We start from the raw sequence: 18,495 nt of genomic DNA, 5'->3' as shown, positions 1-18,495 counted from the left end.
CTTTACGTGAAATTTCACAGATGTGTCATGAATGAACACGTCAAAATCACGGAGAAAGTACGAATAAAAAACACACAAAGAACACATAAATCAATGTAGAACATGAGCCGTGTGTGATTATTGCTCTGTTTGTTTGCAATCATAAGTAATACATGCTTCAGTTACCTACAGTTATTTGTGCGCCGTATACACAATATACTATAAAAGTTATACATTGGTGGAACATGCGTGAAAGCATGTGTGACATGTGTGAAACAGTCGTGAAAGCCATCTTACGAAAATTATGTAAGATTTATGTAATAATTGCATATAATTTACGTAAAATATGTATAAACTGCGTCATTCTCAACTGACCAAAACTTTTAAACAGCTCAAAACAAAATTCAGTGGTTATGCCCGAAACCCTCAGTGGACATCTGTGCACATCGACGACTGATGAAGACCAAAATTTCATACGTGGAAAATGCGCAAAATGTACGCAAAACGTGACATGGCCTTCAGATCTTTGCCCTAGATTCTTGTGTTTGCCTGCTTTGGGCTCCACAGTGTTGTCAACTCAACACCTTTGTGCCTGGAAGCCTCCGTTCAGGCCTGGAACCCTCACAGTGCTGTTCTTTGTGTTTCATGTTAACATGTTAAAAACTCCCAAAACACCATTTTCATCAGAGTGGGTCTTTTGTGCTGAGTCATTTTGGTATGCTGACAGGACTAGACTTGGAGAAGTGATTCAAATAAGAAATCCCCCCACAAGAGGGAGCTTCTAATCAATCTTAAATCAGCAGAGATGAGGCAGATAGAGGGTCCAAAAGCAGTCCTCCAGTAAAAGTAGCATTACTTAAAAAAAAAACATTATTTAACCCTTGTGCAATCTTAGATGACCCCACCCTTACATTGACGTGTTATTCCTACCATGACAAAGGTGGATAAAGGTGGAAAGATTTCATGTAATCCATGGACACCAGTGAGGATCACAAATCATTGAAGAAAACAGGTTCAGTGCACTGTCTAGTGGGTCTAGATGACCCAACTCCCAATGTTAAAGTGCCTAGGATAGCACAAGGGTTACAGAGGAAATTACTCGAATAAGGGTAAAAAAAATTAAATAAAAGAAACTAGGACAGAAGTATTGAGCATCAGCTTGAATTTATGTAATTTTGCAGAAAATTGATTTGCAGAGGGTGGTTTAGCGCTCTTGCCTCACAGCAAGAAGGCCCCTGGTTCAAGTTCCAACTGGGGGTCCTGAGACAGAACATCAATGGGGGTCCTTTCTGTGTGGATGTTCTCCCCGTGCATGCGAGGGTTTTCTCCTGGGACTCCGGTTTGCTGCCACCATCCAAAAACATGCTTCATAGGTTCATTGGTTACTCTAAATTGTCCCTAGGTGTGAATGTGAGTGTGAATGGGTGTATATGTGGCCCTCTGACAGACTGACGACCTGTCCAGGATGTCCCCTGCCTTCGCCCATGTGGCCGGGATAGGCTCTGGCGACCCCGTGACTCCGAAGGGAATAAAGGGATTAAAAAAATGAATGAATGATTTGATTTGCAGATAAAAATGTGAATTAACCTCCTCTTGTCTCTTATATTTAAGTTGCTAAAAACATACCCAAGTATGTTTTTAACTCATCACTGATGTGCAATAATAAAGTTTCTTTGAATTTCCTTTTTTTCCTTTTTTTTTTTACAAAAACTTATAAGATGACTGCATCTCCAGACATAGGTTTTTCTGTTGGATGATCAAGCTGAAAGTTGCAGGACATGTCAATAATTGAGATAGGTTTTTGGCAGCTGCTTTGGAAGAAGACCTGAGGAAATAGACACCGCCAAAAAAAGGCTGAATTAAAGTTTTCAGATAAAAATCCATGTGCTTCTCTTCACTTTTTTTCAAGTGAGAAAAAGAGAAAAACAACAACAACATTTGAAACTGTCTGGGAGGGGCTTGGAGGAAGGAAAAAGGGAAAGGGGGTGAGAAAAGGGGAGATGTGTGCTGAATTCGACGCTGGGTGTGTCCAGACTTTTTTACACATTCCCCAAAAACTCCCGCTCCGTGTCTTTAAGGTAATGTGTGCGCGTTTTTTATTTGTTTTTACCAGTAAAGCCGCGTGGAGCATGCTGCATGAAGACTTTGCGAGCAGAAAAGTTCATTATTTTAACAGAAAAACTGGAGTTTTGAGTGGGCGCACGCGCGCACTTCCACAACCGCCGCGCGACCACAAAGCGACGGTGTGTTGCATGGTGAACCGGCGTAGATGAAAGCTTGTTTTCCTGCCCTCGCGCTCAATTTTAGAGCACATGGGCGTGCGTGTATTGCGCACGGGCGCTTAGCAGGATATTGGTTATGCGTTGAAAGTGGTCCAAAACAAGGCAAGGGCGCGCGTCTTTTTGACGGTAACACTCGTAAAGTGCTCTAGTACAACCAAAAAAAAAAGGAAAAACCCACCAAGAGTCGAACGAAAGTGCCATTTTTTGCGGTTTAACGCTCTCCAAATTCCCCACGTGCGTGAAAATAAAAGACGGACATGCGTGACGTGTCTGAATCCAGATGTGCGTCTTTCAAAAAGAGTGGAGGGGCGAGTTTGGACTTGCAGCTGCCCCCACCACTTTTATGCCCCCCATACTCTCCTCTTTTGTTGTTGGAACTTGTGCGCCAGACGGATGCTCCCCTGAGTGAAAGAGTGTTACGCAAGCGCGCGCGCGCGGAAGTGAAATAACGATGCGCATCCTCTCCTTTCAGCCGTTCTCCAGAGGGCCACCATGTTGGTGCTGGGTGGAATCATTTTTCTGCACGTTTCGACCATCATCCTGCTGCTGGTGGCCACCATCGACAATGTAAGAGGCCCCATTCTGTCATGCCTCCCCCCCAAAAGGCCAACAAGAAGCTCCGACATCCAGCTTGAAATGCAAACACAGCAGCAGGGAGGCGGGCGGCATGTGTGCAAACCACTGAGTTATGAATGTCAAAATATGCTTTTGCCACCCACAGACCTTCACAGCTCGGCACTCACACGATCATAAAAAAATAAAGAACAACTCACAGAAAAATATTGATCCGCCCACACCAATCTATGTCTACACAGCACATGGAAATGCGTCTGTTGTTCTTCTGCTTCTCAGGCCTGGTGGGTCACTGATACCGTGTCAACAGACCTGTGGGGCACATGGGAGCTCAAAAGCTCAGAGTGGCGTTACTCCAACCTCAAGACCTCTCCTAATGGTGAGCAGCAGGCGGTACAGAACCAAAGCTCTCTGAGATCTTTCAGCATCTTCAAGGGTTTCTTGTGTCAAATTGCTTTTTTCCTGTGAGGCAACATTTTTTGTCAACTAAGATGCAGAGGAGACAGATTTCTGAGGTGGCTTTTGTTTTCTCTGCTGCAGAGTTCCATCAGTCGGTGCAGGCGAGCGCAGTGCTGGCCTGCATCTTCTCCATCCTGGCCTTGTTTGTGTTCGTGGCTCAGCTGTTCACCCTCCCGAAGGGCCAACGGTTCACGTTCACGGGCATTTTGCAGCTAATCTCCTGTAAGTAAGCTGGAGTCCAACCCGGCGAGCAGCCATGAGAAATATCGATCTGTGTTCTTGTTCTTCCATATTTGAGCGAACAGTGAGATGCTGGACTGACCGAGGTCAACAGAGGCCTCCGCTGTGACCTCAGTTTGGAGATTAAATGCAGATTCGGGAATTTTATTTTGTTTTGCTTTAGAGGAAATACTAAAACCAAGTTGAAATAGGAATGAATTACGTTGAAACTGAAGATTTCAGAGTTCCAATAATATTTAAAGCCGTGAGCGGCGATGTTTGGTCGCAGGCGCCACCCGCCTTTGCCACCCCCCTCTTTGACCCAACATCACTAACCGATCAGCTGCCACTCACCCCCAATATCCCTTCTCCTACCCAGCCCCATTTAGATCCACATGTGACAAAGTCAATTTTGGGTTTTTTATCTCCATGGCAACCATTCTATTTTGTGATGGCCTGAGGGCGACAGACAGATCGATGGAAATTTTAGAAGAATCAGCAAAAGTAAACTTTTGTGTTTCCTTGATGACTGATGTTTTTTGTTAACCGCACCCACATTCCTAATATGGTCATGTAGTATATCGCTTTGTTCAGCTTGACTCAAGGAGTCATGAATTCGTTTTTCACAATATTTCGGGTCATAAATGCCGGAGAAATAGGGAAACGCGGCTTTTGCAAGCTCACTACGCTAACATGGTTTAAAATCAGCAAACTTAAAAAACAACATTTTTCCCCCAAGCAGCTTCCAAATGATGCTGGAGGAGCTAGGAGGTTATAGATTAAAATCCCTAGGAGTTTTTTAGGGAAAAAGTAAACAAAACTTTGGTGGTGTATAGATTTAACCTGGTTGTGTGTGAGAAATATGCTGTAGCTGCTGGGGCCATCCCATAATAATTTTCAAACCAGTCTTTGTTTTTTTCTGACACGTTTTAGTTTTATTAGTAGATTTTTGAAATATTTTTGAGCCCCATAAGGGATTTTTGTTCCACTCATTTTTTTGTCGTCTGCTGTCAAGAGGATAATCTGATGGATTACATAATCGTAGTTAATCTCTCTTCCTAATAGTAGAATAACTTTTTTTTATTAATAAATAAATATGCAAAATTAAAGCATTTTCCTTTCCTAAACCCCCTCCAAAAAAATTAAAAAAAGGTCAATTTTCTTTATTGAAGCCCCGCCTCTTCCTTCCTTTCCTCCCTTAGGTCTGTGCGTGATGATCGCTGCGTCGGTCTACACTGCGGAGCTTCACGCCGGCGACAATGGCAGCTATGGCCACGCCTACATTCTGGCATGGATCTCCTTCGTCCTCACCTTCCTGTTGGCGCTCACCTACCTCATCCTGCGGAAAAAGAGCGAGTGAGGTGGAAAAAAAGAAAAAAGGATGGCAGCACCGCATTCCTCTGAATGGAACGTAAGGAACAGGATTTACTGGCTGCAGATCCCGTCTGGTAAAAACACCCGTAGTAGTCAGGAACGCAAGAACACGTTTCCATCCGATCCAGAGCCAAGTTTTGATTTAAGGTTTTGGAATGACTGACTTAAAATGTGCAGCTTTAAAAAAAAAAAAAAAAGTAAACTTAAACCTAAATATTCATTTCTGTCTGTTTCCCAGACAGATTTAATGTTTCTTATATCCTCCAAAATAACTGTGTGATGTTTAGTTAACTGATAAAAATCTTTTTTTTTCTAGTTTAGAAGATATTTCTACTAAAATGAGATGGGAGTTCTCTCAGTTTCAAGTTAGCAGCTTTTATTTTGAAAGTTTTCTTGGTTGATAAAATAAAAGCCCCAAACACCAAAAGGGTCATTGAAATATGCAAAAACTTAAGGGGTAGTTTAGTTACAATATATAGTCAGAGGCTGAAATCCTTTAATCAATAAACAAAAAAAAAGCCTGAAGAGAGTAGTTAGTTTTTATTAATGGGCATTTGTTTTTGTTTTTTACAACTGACATCAAATGTATGCTTTCTATTTTATGTCCATTGTAACCTTTATTTTGTAGTTTTTTGTTTTACTGTGTGTGATTTGTGCCTCTGTGCTGCTATCATAAGAAATGTTCAGGTGAGCATGAAGAGATGCAGAGGAGAGCAGCACTGTGTCATTCACCATAACTATGCATGTGAGCGGCCGTTTCATTGGAAGTTACGCCGTTTTTACTAATAAAGCTAATTCTAACTTGAAGCTGGCGTTTTCACGTCTGGAGTCACTCGCACAAACATTGAGCGTTGGAAAACAGCTGGGCGTCTTCAGCTACGTGCACACCAGGCGTGGCGTTCACGCTGGACTGTTGCTACCCGATACGAGCGCCGTCTAAGGACGGGAGAGGCTTGGTGCTAGGCCTGAATGATAAATCGCAAATGTATGGTTATCGCGATTATCAAGCTGTGCGCTTGAAGGGACAGTCAGCGAAAATGATCAAAGGGTTCAATCCCGGCTCCCCCCACTCAGCTGTCATTGTGTCCTTGGGCAAGACACTTCACTTCACCCTCGCCTCCAGTGTGGCAGGAGTGAATAAATAATGGACGCACTGTAAGCGCTTTGAGCGTCTGGAAAAGCGTAGATAAATCCAAACCATTATTATTATTGCCTTAAATCTGCTAAAACAATCTTATGGCAGCTTGAAGTATTTAACGAATCAAATAAACCCATCCGTGTTTTTGACCAATCAGATGGACTCCTTTTGTGTTAGATGCTCGCCCTCTATGTAGACAAGGGTCATTTAGAGTATAATTTATGTTATGTTGACTCTAAACTTTTGAAGTGAAATGGAAATGATGTGTTTAGTTGTTTTGGTATTTGTTTATGTATCATAAGTTACATCGTCATCGCAGTATTGATCATTCATATCGTAAATGGCGAGTTTTCCTCATATCGTGCAGCCCTACTTGGGGCAAATCTTGGGAATCTCCAGGTTTTTCTTTCACATCTCTGTTCCCATATATGAACATTTTGGTAGACTACAAACTTCTTGCAGTGCCAAAAATGCCCCCCCGCCAAAATTTGTACATACCTAGAACCTGTTGAGAATGAACAAATGATGACATCACTGCGGCAGAAACAAACTAAAAAAAGGAGGCTCAATGTGTGAGGCTCAATGAAAGATTTCAAAACCCACGTGTCGGGGTTATCTTAAGGAAAAGTTTTGAAATTATTATGGGATGGCGAACATTGTGTGGCAAATTTTTATTTTTCACATTTTTGATCAATATGGGAAAAGAACACTTCTGTCCTGAGCGATCTTCTTACATTTTCATACACACGCCACCAGGCTAGGTCTACAACCACAAAGTTGACCTTTGACCTCAGGAAGAGGCTGCCATATTAAATAGAAAAAAAAATCTCTTTCAGGCCCAGCTTCAGATTAAAACTCCTTGGGATTTCAATCCATCACCCCCAGAATCTTTGAGCATCACTGGAAAAAATGTTGAATTTAGAAGATTTTGAACGGCGTTAGCGTGGCGAGCTCGCCAAAGTGCTGTTCTCCTCTTACTAAAAATGTAATACATGAATTCTTGGCTCAAGCTAAACAAAAACATGACCAACTTTATGAAAATATGAGGAATGTGGGTTAACATAAAGCCTCAGTTGCTGAGGAAATCCAAACATTTTCTTTTTGCCAATTCTTCTAAAATTGATATAGACCTGTTCGTCACCCTAAGGCGACCAAAGATAGGTTGCTATGGAGATAAAACCAGCAGAAAAGCTGCCATTTTGAAGGGGAAAAAAAGTTTTTTTTTTTCATGAATTTGTCGCGTGCAGCTGTGAGCAGAGAGCCAGAGGCAGAAGGGAGAATGAAGCTGCCGCTCAGTGAGCGAGGGCAGGGAAAAAGGAGTAATGGGGGAGCGGCGGGGGCGGGGAGCGTTTGTAGGCCATACAACGCCGCTCCCGGTTTTCATTTTCTGTCTCTCTCCACGCCGTCGTCTACTGCTGTGGTTCTATTCTCCCATTCTTCACTTAATGATAAACATCAAACCGCCACGCTTTAAGAGAAAAACACAAGTGCAACAACTTCTTAAATAAGGAACTCTGTCGGATCCAGTGAAGACACCGTTTTCCACAGCAGAAAACAGCCCCTCCAGGCCCTAAAACAGACCCAGTCAGAGGCAGGAATGTTCTCTTATATATATTGTTCCCAGAGGAAGCCGGTGGAAGCTAAATGCCTTGACCAGACGGTGTAATTCTCTCCTGCACCACTAGGTGGAGAAGGTGGTTCTGCTCAGCAGTCAGAAACGGCCTGGAAATGTGGAAATATGAATGGAAGGTTGTTAGTTAGCATTCCAGGGAGCACGAGGGAGAGCAATATTTGAAGACGCTCACCAGAGTTCAGTCTGCAGAGACTTTAGAGACTCTGTGTCTTTCTCCTGACATGCCATCTGCAGAACACAAACCAATATCACTGCTTCCGCTTCAACATCTTTATTCACTAATGTCCCAGAAGGTTGGAAACTCACCACCACAGACTGCAGCAGCAGGAAGACGTTCTCGGGCAGGAACGTCACTGAAGAGGAGAAAAACATTTACTAACCCCTCAGAAAAAAGGACATCAACGTATCTGCAAATACCTTGACTGTGAGGGTCGAAAGACTCCCAGGCGTATCTCTCCAAAGTCTGAGCGTGCTCTGGCAGCAGCTTCTGCGGCGGCGGCTGTACACAGGAAGGTTTTCCCACTTTCAGCATCCTAATATTTGCCTGGTCTCCTCACTCTCTGATTATCACGTATTCTTGCCTCTGAAAGGCCGACAGCTACCCGTTCCACCCATAGAGCCCCCCCCCCCCAGCTTTTATAATTAAAAATGGAAAAGTATTTATTTCCTAACACCTTAACAGAGAAGTGTAAACCAGGAAAGTCATTTCTGCCATTTTTAAACATCCACAAATCTCTACTTTGCAGATTTTGACCCATTGCAGGTTACTTTTAGAATGCAACTTCTGAGATAAATGAGGGACCACTGTAGTTAAAAAGATATCTTGGTTTAAATGTATTTTTGAATATTGTATCCATGTATTACCTCAAGCAGCATCAGCAGCAGAACTCTGGATATTTCACATTTGGCTACAATGTCCAAGAAGGCTCCTTTGAGACAAAAGTTAAGACAGTGTCTTGATTTGCTAACAAAAAGCACCTCCTTTCTTAGAGACATCTCTATATGAGAGGTTGTTGTAGGTAAAACAACTGACCAACTGGAGTGGAGGATCCTGGGAGTTGGAGTCCTTTCTCCTGACAGAGGAGCTGCATCTCCGTGAAGACTGACAAAGCTCCGTCATAGTCGCCTGTGAAAAGTCCAGAACCGTTCAGGCCAAAAGGTCCGGTCTCTGCGTACATGAACAACCTGCTGGGGTCTAACTGACCCGACTGGACTTACGGGTTAGGATTTTACAGGAGGCCATTTCTCCCATTGACAGCAGGGCTTCAATGGGCGTCTGCGTCTGCAACTCTGCTGCTCGCTGATAATGAACAATGGCTTCTCCTGGTCTATTCATTTCCTTTTGAAGAAGAAGAGGGAATTATATGAATGCCAAGCCAAAGACCTGAATAAAAACAAAGACGAAAAAGCTACATCATTAATCTCGAGGGACACTTTGAAGCTGGGATCCAACCTTGAGCGCGTTGCCAAGTTCCTGACACAGGCTGGCTGCCATGACCGGCTGGTTCATCTCAATGTACACCTGTGATGCATTTACAAAGCAGAACTCCAGCTCAAAGCCCGGATCACTCCTGCAGACACTGTCTGCTTCCATGAATTTACTGCTGCTTTTCAGCACCCTGAGAGCACAGCTGTCAGATGGTCGTGTCATCAGGGATTCCCGCGTACCTTTGTGGCAAAGCTGTAGCAGTTGAGTGCAGCTTGGAGGTGTTCGTCGAAGCCCGGGGCCTGCAGGGCTCGGTTCTCCTTCTCGGAGGTGAGGAAGAGGCGGGCGGCTTCGGTCAAGGCCAGAGCCTCTCCGGGAGCGTTAAAGAGAGTCTGCTCGCAGCTACAGGACGGCATGTGGAACAGCAACACATCAAACAGCGGAGGACTTAACTACACAAACGGAAATCACCAGGATCAAAGGTTTCTGATTCATCTCCGTTTGCAGTGCTGGAGTTGCAGTCTACATTGTTCAGTGACACACACTTTGTTTTATTTTTTTTCTTAATCTTTAAATGTTTTCTGTAAAAAAGTCAAACAATAAATGTATAAATACGATTTTAAATCCTGAACAGTTTTAACTGAACAAAATTTCAAGAGTGATGATAATTTCTGGTAAGAAATTAAAAAAAAAATGGACTTCTTTCTACTCTAAAGCCTGTGTGGAAAATATCTGAATAAATTCTCACAGGTAAACAGACTCAAGGTTTTCCTTTTAGGGCATTGTGGGTAGTGGAGTCAATCAACAGATTCCGTTGGAGTCATAATATCACGGTTCTAATAACAGATGCACAAAATACAAAGCTAATAAAAGCATTACATTAAATCCTTCTTTTGTTTTTAATCATACTTTAAATCTAAAAAAAAAAAGCATAAGAGAATAGGATTTAGATAGATCGGAAATTACTAAAAAAACAGAAATGTTGTATTAATAGTTGAAACATAATTTGCACATATTTTTAACTTTTGATACTTGATCAATTTATGGTATGAAGATTTTCTAAACTGTTATATCTATTTTACTGATATAGTTTTATTTTTTAATCACATACACGTGATTTTTATGTCTATTTTGTTACATAATTAAGTAATTCATCTTTGTCATGTGCTTTATTGACACCTAAGGATTCTTAATTCTGTCTGATAAAAGTTATGAGCCGGATAATGAGAACTCGTGTAATAAAATGGTTACAGTAGAACAGGATGGGATTCTATAAGTTTGCTTCCTTCCACTCCCTTTTCAAGTAATATTTAATTTAATGTCCATTTAATCTTAAATTTGATTAGTCATTGTATGAATGTTTAACTGATGATTGTAATGTTTTTGTGTATTATTCTGATTTGATTGCTTAAAATAAACCATAAAAAAAGGTTAACATTACATTTTGCTGCAAATAACTAAAGAAATTGAGAATTTGCCCAAAAATGTAACTTCCCACCAACAGACATCTCTACAGCTCAATAAGGAGTTTTTGATTTGAATCAGGTATCAAATGGAACGTGAATAAATAAATTAACCTGTACATACAGGATAGTAATTGAAAACCAAAATGTTACCCAGCTTAAGACTGCACTCCTCCACAACTGTATGATTTTGAAAGAAAAAATCTGATGAGCTTGAACACGTTCCCGTCTGATTCGACTCCACAACTGAATAAAAAACGCTGCTGAGTGAGTGTGAATGACATGAACACGCACTCACCGAGCCATAGCCAGGTTGCAGAAGGCGGCATATTGAAGGCAATCCTGCTGCCTCAGTTCTTTAGCCAACTGGCCTGGAAGAGCCCAGGAACATGAATATGAAAAAAGGAACAATGTCTGATGACTATTTAAAACCAGGAAAAGCAAATTAAGACAAAAGCTTTCGCTAAAGTCGCTTTATATACTGCTGATAAATTCTGAATAGACATAAATTATTGTAAGAAAAATAAATCTATACCAGCCACACCACTACAGGTTCCTGGAAGGAACAATAACTAATCATTAAAGACTTTAAACTGATGAAAAGCTTTCAAATCAATAAAAACACTGAACATTTAAATTCTGGTTTTCATTCTTTCCAGAAATATAACTTAAACTTACAGATAGTTTTAGTCACTAATTTTTAATGTAGTGGTTTTCATGTCAAAGTTACATCATTGCAAGTTGTCAAACATCTCTACATAAACATTTAGCGTCACTTTATTAACATTCTGCCCTTTTTTGTCGGTAATTTTTTTACCGCATTTATAATATTCTTTTAATAACTTTGTTGGGAGATGTTTGGTCTTTTTCTGGCTCCATTATGCTTTACACTACAAAATTTCACGTCTTTTACGTTTTCTTTTTCGGTATTGGCAATACATTGCTGCTGAGACCTAAAAAAAATGAAGTTAAACCATCAATTTATATGAAGCATAGAGAAACAGATTTCTTACCAAACTGCTCACTGGCCTCCGCTACGTTCGGCTTTCGAAGAAAACGTCTACAACACAAGAGCGTTATGCATGTCATTGCAGTAAATAACTAAACAAGTAAAAAGCCTGTCAATATAAATTAACTGTTGGACATCTAATCAGACAGTATCTAGATTCCAAACGTGTATGTCTATTTTAACACATTTATGCTAGCTTTGACAATTTGCCTTAGCTTCTACAAATTTAAGGACAATAACTTTCATAAAAGCTGTATATCATATTTGTTCCGTACATTTACGAACGCACAAATACATGAAGGTTTACTTACTTTTTCAGTTTATTAGACACAGCCCGATATCTCGCCAGAAAATCACTTTCGGCAGCCATGATGAATGCAGCTAGCAAAATAGCTAAACCCGGAAGTTCCACTAAAAGCTGAGCTGTGATTGGTTACTTGAGGTCAAACGTCACGAACGTTTAGCTCACTGTTTTCTTTCCAAAACGACAACATAAGAGGATTTAAGCATAAAACACAAAATCGAAAAAAACATGTCGGAGCCGCTTGTGTTAAACAGAAACTTGCCGTCATTTAGAGCTCTTATTCCTGTTAAATGTTAAGAAAAACACGCGTCTGTTCTTCACATCAACCAATTCATTTGGAAATATAGGTCACATTTTTGTTGGTAAAAATGATGTTTTAATGCAGCAGTAAGCACAACAATCATATGTTTAGAATATTGTTTTTAATTAATTTATGACCTCAAATCTTAAACAGGTTTGAGATATGTAAGCAATATTACTTTCATTTATTTGTGTCTCTTTATTCCTTTGTTTTTATTAAATAAAATAAACCAGTAACATCATAATTCAAGTAATACACCACCAGCCCAAGTTTATTTATTTTTCTTTATATATTAATTAATTTTACCTCATACTTAATTTTAATATAAAGACATTAAGTTTCTAGTTGTTTTCGTCTCTACATACATTTTGCCATTATTTACATCTATTTTTAAAAGCTAAACCTCTTGCATGTAACTTTGCGGCTTGACGGCTTCAATAGAAGTAGGCTTTAACAGTAAACCAAAAATTAAATTAAATTAAAAAAAGAGAGCGGGGGGGGGGGGGGGATTATAATCTTAATATGCACAGAAGCTGAAGATTTGCTTTAGAAGTTCTCATAAACAGATTCAAATGCGCCTTCATCTTGGTGTTCTGGTTTTGGCTCCACCTGAGAGGAAAGAATGGAAGAAAAACCAGCAGAACAACATGGTCAATGTTTTTTTTTTTTTATGGATTGTAAATCTGTCATAAAACATAAGATTACTACTTACCGTTTTTAGCATTTCCCTTTTCTTGGAATTGGTTTTCTCAATTGTCGGCTCTGCTTCAGCAGCTGAGCAGTCCAGCACGTCATAAATGGACCTGGGACGAGTATCTAGACTCTGGGAATAATTGTTCATGTCATCGGGAAGAAATATTTATATATTCATTTACATGATTTAAAAAATGACATTGTCAAATCGGGGCAAGGGAAATGTGTCTGTCCATGTGATGAAGAGAGTGCTTACAGCGTAAACAGAAGGGGACTGTGGTGGCATCACATCCTTTGCTTCCTTTATCTCTCTGTCCTTTTCTTCTTTGTTCTGCTTTTCATTTCTGCCAGTGTTGTCACATTCTGTGTTTTTTTCTTTCTAAAAAAAATACACAAGGAGAGTCTGATGACTGGATGTCACAACCTGGTGTCAGAAAACAGATAGCGTTTGCAACTTATATGATTATAATATTTCTTTATAATATTTTAATATAAATCTGTCAGAAAAAACTATTAGTTTATACTGATGATGCTGTCTTTTCAGATGCTTTATTATGAACATTGAATTGTTACAAATATTGCTTTTCTAGTCTTTAGATGAAGCAGTGGCATAATTTGACCACTAGATGTCGCAGTTGTCTGTTATTTTCAAATTGGACTGAAGCCTTGAAGCTTCAAATGTCGAAATCAAGAGAAATTAGAAAGAAAAGCCTCCGAATTTCATGAGACTTTACTGGCAAATTACTGGCTTTCATTGAACTATTATCAGTTAAAATTGTTTTTTTTCTGTGCTTTCTCTGTTCTTCCCCACTTCCTATTCTTTTTTTAATAGGAAAACGTCCAGTAGAGAGCAAGGCGTCGTCTTTGTTAACCAATCTTTGTTAAACAGAAAAAAACACATTTTGTTCACTTTTAAAATAAAAATCCCTACAAAGCAAAAACAAGTTGGATTTCTTTGATGTAAAACAAGTGAAGCCAGAAAACATAGTTTTATTTGTGATTTTTTTGGATAGATCTAAGTATATCAAACAAACAGTGTTATTTCCTAACAAGGCAACAGATGCGATAGAAAAATGTTTAATCTTACAACAGCCCATTTCATAGTATGTCAAACCGCCACATCTTACCCAATGTCCTCTGAGAGCAATCACTGAGAAGAGCACACTGGAGATCAGCAGCACTCCAGCGATGGTGCCCCGAATAATAAATTCAGTGTGGTCGGCCTTGTAGCCTTCATCTGAAAAACACATATTATTCAGCGTCTAACACAATTTGAAAAAAACTGATAAGTAAAAAATAAAATCTATTTCAAATATTCATTTATTGATTCTTTCTAACAAAAAAAGGCTTGTCCAGGAATTTAAAAATCTGACTATAAGGTAAAACATCCCTTAAAGTCAGGGCAAAAAAACTTTACTGAATAACTCAAACTAAACTTAGTCTCTAACATTTTATTCATCTAAATGTTTACTTTATTATTTTGTTAACTGATCCAGCCCCAAAGGGGAGCTTCAAAAATAGGCTATTTTCTTCAAATGTAATTCCTTGTTTTGTAATGTAATTTGGTTGGATTGTTTTTTAGTACATCAACAATACTGTATACTTTCAAAATCAGAGTTAAAATATAAGAAATAGAATGACCTGGTTTTTTTTAAACGCTTTTTTCATTCTCTGATACTCACCTCTGACCTGTAAAAACAAGTAAACGTTGGCTCTTTTATATTTGCAGTGGTATTCTCCAGATTCCGTCACGTTTTTTAACAAAAGCATTTTTTCAACTTTAATGATGCTTTTTGTCGCCTGGATGTCTTCTTCGCACATTAATTTATCAGAGGGGTTGAAACACTGTAACTTGTCTGCAGTCTGATTTGCAGGGAGGTCAAGGGTACAACAGACTGTGAGATTCTCCTTTGTAAAGGCCACAAAGACCGTGCTGTTCAAGCTCAGTCCTGCAAGGAGACACAAAATGTGGGATTATAAATTAAAACTGACCATCCGGTAAGCACTCCATACAACTGAATCTGAAGCTGTTGGATAAAAAAAAAAACACTTGATTGGGTGCTTGAATATTTATTTTACTTTGTTCACATCATCAATTTTTATATTTTTTGTCTGCCTTATGGCAGGAAAATAAAAGTACTTTGAAAAATTTTTTAAGTATTGGTTAAAAAAAATCCCCAATTGTGCGATATACTGCAACTCTGCGATATGTGAAGGCTATAGATGAACTAGTACACAAAGTACATGGAGGTGGAACAGCTTACTTGGTGCATCCATACCAGTGCAAACCGAGGGCAGGAAAAGGACAATTACCCAAGTGGACCAAAAAGAAAAGCGATAGAACTGTTGAGCCTCCATTTCTCCAAAATGGGTCCGTCGCAGAGGTTTTAGTCTTTGTTCAAGAGGGTTTCACTGTTTTCCTCCTTTCACTTGGTGAACAAAGTACAGATAGTTTTCCGGTCTGAAGCAAATCAAGAACTTCCTCATTTTGTTCCTATAAGTTGACTCAGTGAGGACCTTAAAGGGACCCAACCTAATATAAACAGTTGGAGAGTCACATAGAAATAACCATGCATTAATTTAATTCTTTTTGATGCAGTTTATCCAAAAAGTTGGTCGCAATATTAGTCTGATTGGGATTGTCAAACGTTCAGGTTTTCTGGGCATTTTTATTTAAAAACACCCTTGTGGTTTTGGTAAGCAGTTGAATGTTAAAGATATTTTTAAATGATTCTTTACTAATTGGTTTATTTTAACATGGTAAAAGATTCAAACAGACTATAGGTACCAGCTAGCTTAGCAGTTTCCAGAACAATTTTAGCTTTCCTCTACTGCCTGAAACGAGCTAACAACACTGTTAGATTAAAACGCTTTCATAAACTCCATTCTTATTTAACAGATATATACATTGACGTATCATTTTGTAGAAGGATATCAATGACAAAAGTTTTAATAGGGCATATTGGATATTAAAAAATGTAGATAAAACGTAAAATTAATTTTCTTTTAAAATCCTGTTTTTGTGTGTTTTTAACATATTCTTGTGGCATTTTTTGATGATAAATGTAAAGAAAATTTAGCTTAAAATGGCATTTTCTGAGTATTTATTTCTTTAGATAACTGTGAGGGGGGAAAAAAGCAGTTTGAAGAAGATTGTATTTGTGACTTAGAAAATGCAACATGTTTCCTGCTGTACTCCATTCGGATGCATCCACTTGCAGGCAAATAGATCCATGAATGTCTTTGTTTTACTCGTCCGAGCTACCATCTGGCTCAAAACTGTACAGCTGGATGGCTCCGATATTGCTCACCATTTTTGTTGCACCAGTAATGTTAGCTGGGGGTTGTGAGGGGCTGTGAGTTAGCGGGAGAGCGTATAAACAAAAGGATGATGGGAAATCAGTGCAGGCTTACTCTGTGCAAACAGTACCACCCACACAGGCAAATATTTAATGAATGAAATAACCACTGGGAACGCTTTTACAATAAATAAAAAGATGATTAGAATGGGACTTTAACTAATGTATGTTTTACAGTTGAACAGATTTAGCTGCTGTTTCTTTTTATTCTCATTGATGATAGCTGCAAGGAGGTCAAAAAAATAACTGTCCGAGTTCCTCTGCCCTCCAGTTTCTGGATTTGCCTCTTCAGAGCTACAGTATGCTTCAGAAAAAAAAATCTATGGTAGCAAGATTCTGTTAAGGTAGCAGTGGAACTTTGCAGTCCAGAAGCCTGGTAAAGACAGAGATGATTGCTTTCTTTTGTGCTTGTCCGAAGAATAAGGGTCCAGATCCAATCTAAAGAGCTGGCCTCTAAAGAGTGGGCTTACGGTGTCATAAAACTGGTGTCCTGGTTGATCATTTCCATTTTGCTTTTTCTTTGTTTTGCAGATATTATTCTAGCCCTCTCAGTCTGTTTTTCATGCTGCAGCTCCAATGAGGTCAGACTTGGCTTGTTTAAAACAGCCAGAAATAAAATGCTGAAAAGTCAAATGAAAAGAAGGAGAATGGGTGAAAGTGAAGGAAGTTTTCTGAGCTGCAGGAAGGCCTCATGATTGACTTTTTAAACTAAGAAAACAAAGTTATGCTGCTGCTGAAGTCCATGTTGATTTGACCTTCTTGTTTTCCATGTTTCATTAGTCAAAAACAACTTTTAGATAAAAATTATGCTGATCTCAACTCAGGCTGGTCTAGCTGCCTGACGCTTTTACTCCTTGACCTTAAATGGATGGACGGTCATTTCTTAGGTTGGGATTGAGTTGTTTTGAAGCAGTTTTCAGTTCTAATGTGGTATCTCTTTAACTCCACATGATGTCAAACCCAACATGGAGAAAAGAAGAAAGACAAACGGATCTATGAGCTGGAATACTTCCTGTTTTTGACAAAGATGGGTCAATCATAAGGCCAGACTCAATAAAGATGGACTGAAGACCAGATAAATGCCAAAAAAGAAAATGGAGACACAACGCAGTATAGTTGCTCCTGAATAAGATCTAATGGGTGGCATGTTTTATTAATGAATGTGTATACCGTATTTTCTGCACTCAAGGTCGCTCAAACGTGGAGCAACGATGAGACACCGCAACTCGTTGAATTTTGGTAGAATTAATGCAGGCTTATTGAAAAAAAACTTCTAATGTGACACACATTGCTTCTCACACAATCTATATGTTATAAACACTTATCTGCTTACCTTCTTTGCTGTCGCCTCTTCAGCATTTTCCTTGCAGAATGACTCCGCCGTACCAAAGTAAAAGTAAAAAGTGTTGTACTCAACGTTGATACAGATGTTCAAAATTGTTCAGTGAAATATACATTTTGAATTAAGGAACCATCCCGACAAGGATCGGAAAGCGCAGGACTTCCATTATTCTTTCTCTCGTTGCTTTGCCCCGCCCTCATAACTCCTGTTCAATGACTGAAGAGATCTTAAGTCATGTGGTTTTGTTTACAAGCTTTGGTTTAAAGCAGGAAAGTCCGCTTGACGCCAATGTGACTACAGACCAAACACAAGTTTCAGGACTTGGTCTGGACCACCGGACTTTTCTAGTCTGAATACATCCAACATCGCACCCTTCGCCAAAAAAAACCTCCTCCAAAAATACAACAGTTTTTAATTTTTCATGTTAAAGTTCTTCATTGGATTAGGTCATTTTGAAGCTTTTTGTGATTTTGATAATTGTATAAGACCTGATGCTTAGATAACACTTTGTTTGATTGGATTTGTTTTACATTAGGATAAACTGAGTTTCTTTTGTTTGTGTGACAAGCGACCTAGTGGTTAGCCAGTGAACTGACCTCAGTAAGTTTTGTTTTCAAATGCGCTTCAAACAGGAAGTTTGAATCGCATTTGAAGAAAGTGGGAAGGTATTGCCTGCCCACATTTGTGTTGCATTTGGTTGAACTGGCTCATAGGAGCAAAGAAAATTGTGTTAAAAGGAGGATTCATTTTTCCTAAAATAGGAGGCAAGGCTTTTGGAGGAGGGCAGTTTTTAACTTTCATCGTTTGAAGCAAGAGCTTGGCTTGCAGTGTGGGCGTTTAGCGAGCTTCTGGGGGTGGGCCTCAGCGCAGCGTTCGCTTTCCTCCACACCCACACAGTGTTGGAGAAGTTACACTGTGGACCATGAAAGTGTGAGAGCGTA

The 18,495-nt window shown here is 39.5% G+C and overlaps 2 protein-coding genes across 2 annotated transcripts; one reads left to right on the top strand and one right to left on the bottom strand.

Moving 5' to 3' along the window:
* Nucleotides 1–1,932: 1,932 nt before the first annotated feature.
* Nucleotides 1,933–5,689, top strand: LOC101157512 (peripheral myelin protein 22). The gene is made up of 5 exons (XM_004065706.4): nt 1,933–2,057; nt 2,734–2,828; nt 3,114–3,213; nt 3,375–3,515; nt 4,715–5,689. The coding sequence occupies exons 2-5, from the start codon at nt 2,754–2,756 to the stop codon at nt 4,870–4,872; spliced, it is 474 nt and encodes a 157-aa protein (XP_004065754.1). The 5' UTR covers nt 1,933–2,057; nt 2,734–2,753; the 3' UTR covers nt 4,873–5,689.
* A 991-nt stretch (nt 5,690–6,680) lies between these two features.
* On the bottom strand, nt 6,681–15,321 carry LOC101157109 (factor VIII intron 22 protein). The gene is made up of 17 exons (XM_023955885.1): nt 15,118–15,321; nt 14,536–14,802; nt 13,981–14,090; nt 13,110–13,232; nt 12,873–12,983; nt 11,867–12,769; nt 11,560–11,606; nt 10,845–10,917; nt 9,326–9,485; nt 9,111–9,179; nt 8,876–8,996; nt 8,691–8,783; nt 8,522–8,586; nt 8,075–8,156; nt 7,964–8,010; nt 7,830–7,885; nt 6,681–7,746 (listed from the first exon to the last, which is right to left on the bottom strand). The coding sequence occupies exons 6-17, from the start codon at nt 11,923–11,925 to the stop codon at nt 7,665–7,667; spliced, it is 954 nt and encodes a 317-aa protein (XP_023811653.1). The 5' UTR covers nt 11,926–12,769; nt 12,873–12,983; nt 13,110–13,232; nt 13,981–14,090; nt 14,536–14,802; nt 15,118–15,321; the 3' UTR covers nt 6,681–7,664.
* Between the last annotated feature and the right edge of the window lie 3,174 nt (nt 15,322–18,495).

The sequence above is a fragment of the Oryzias latipes genome, chromosome 1, assembly GCF_002234675.1.
Source record: "Oryzias latipes chromosome 1, ASM223467v1".
Classification (NCBI taxonomy): domain Eukaryota; kingdom Metazoa; phylum Chordata; class Actinopteri; order Beloniformes; family Adrianichthyidae; genus Oryzias; species Oryzias latipes.
The sequence above is the reverse complement of the archived record's forward strand: the minus strand, read 5'-3'. Positions and strand labels throughout refer to the sequence as shown.

Coding starts and splice junctions, on each gene's coding strand:
- LOC101157512 (XM_004065706.4), top strand. CDS start 2,754: ATGTTGGTGCTGGGTGGAATCATTTTTCTGCACGTTTCGACCATCATC. Junction 2,829..3,113: donor TGGTGGCCACCATCGACAAT/GTAAGAGGCCCC, acceptor TCTGCTTCTCAG/GCCTGGTGGGTCACTGATAC. Junction 3,214..3,374: donor CCTCAAGACCTCTCCTAATG/GTGAGCAGCAGG, acceptor TCTCTGCTGCAG/AGTTCCATCAGTCGGTGCAG.
- LOC101157109 (XM_023955885.1), bottom strand. CDS start 11,925: ATGGCTGCCGAAAGTGATTTTCTGGCGAGATATCGGGCTGTGTCTAAT. Junction 10,918..11,559: donor GGAGGCCAGTGAGCAGTTTG/GTAAGAAATCTG, acceptor GGGCTCTTCCAG/GCCAGTTGGCTAAAGAACTG. Junction 9,486..10,844: donor TGCAACCTGGCTATGGCTCG/GTGAGTGCGTGT, acceptor GCCGTCCTGTAG/CTGCGAGCAGACTCTCTTTA.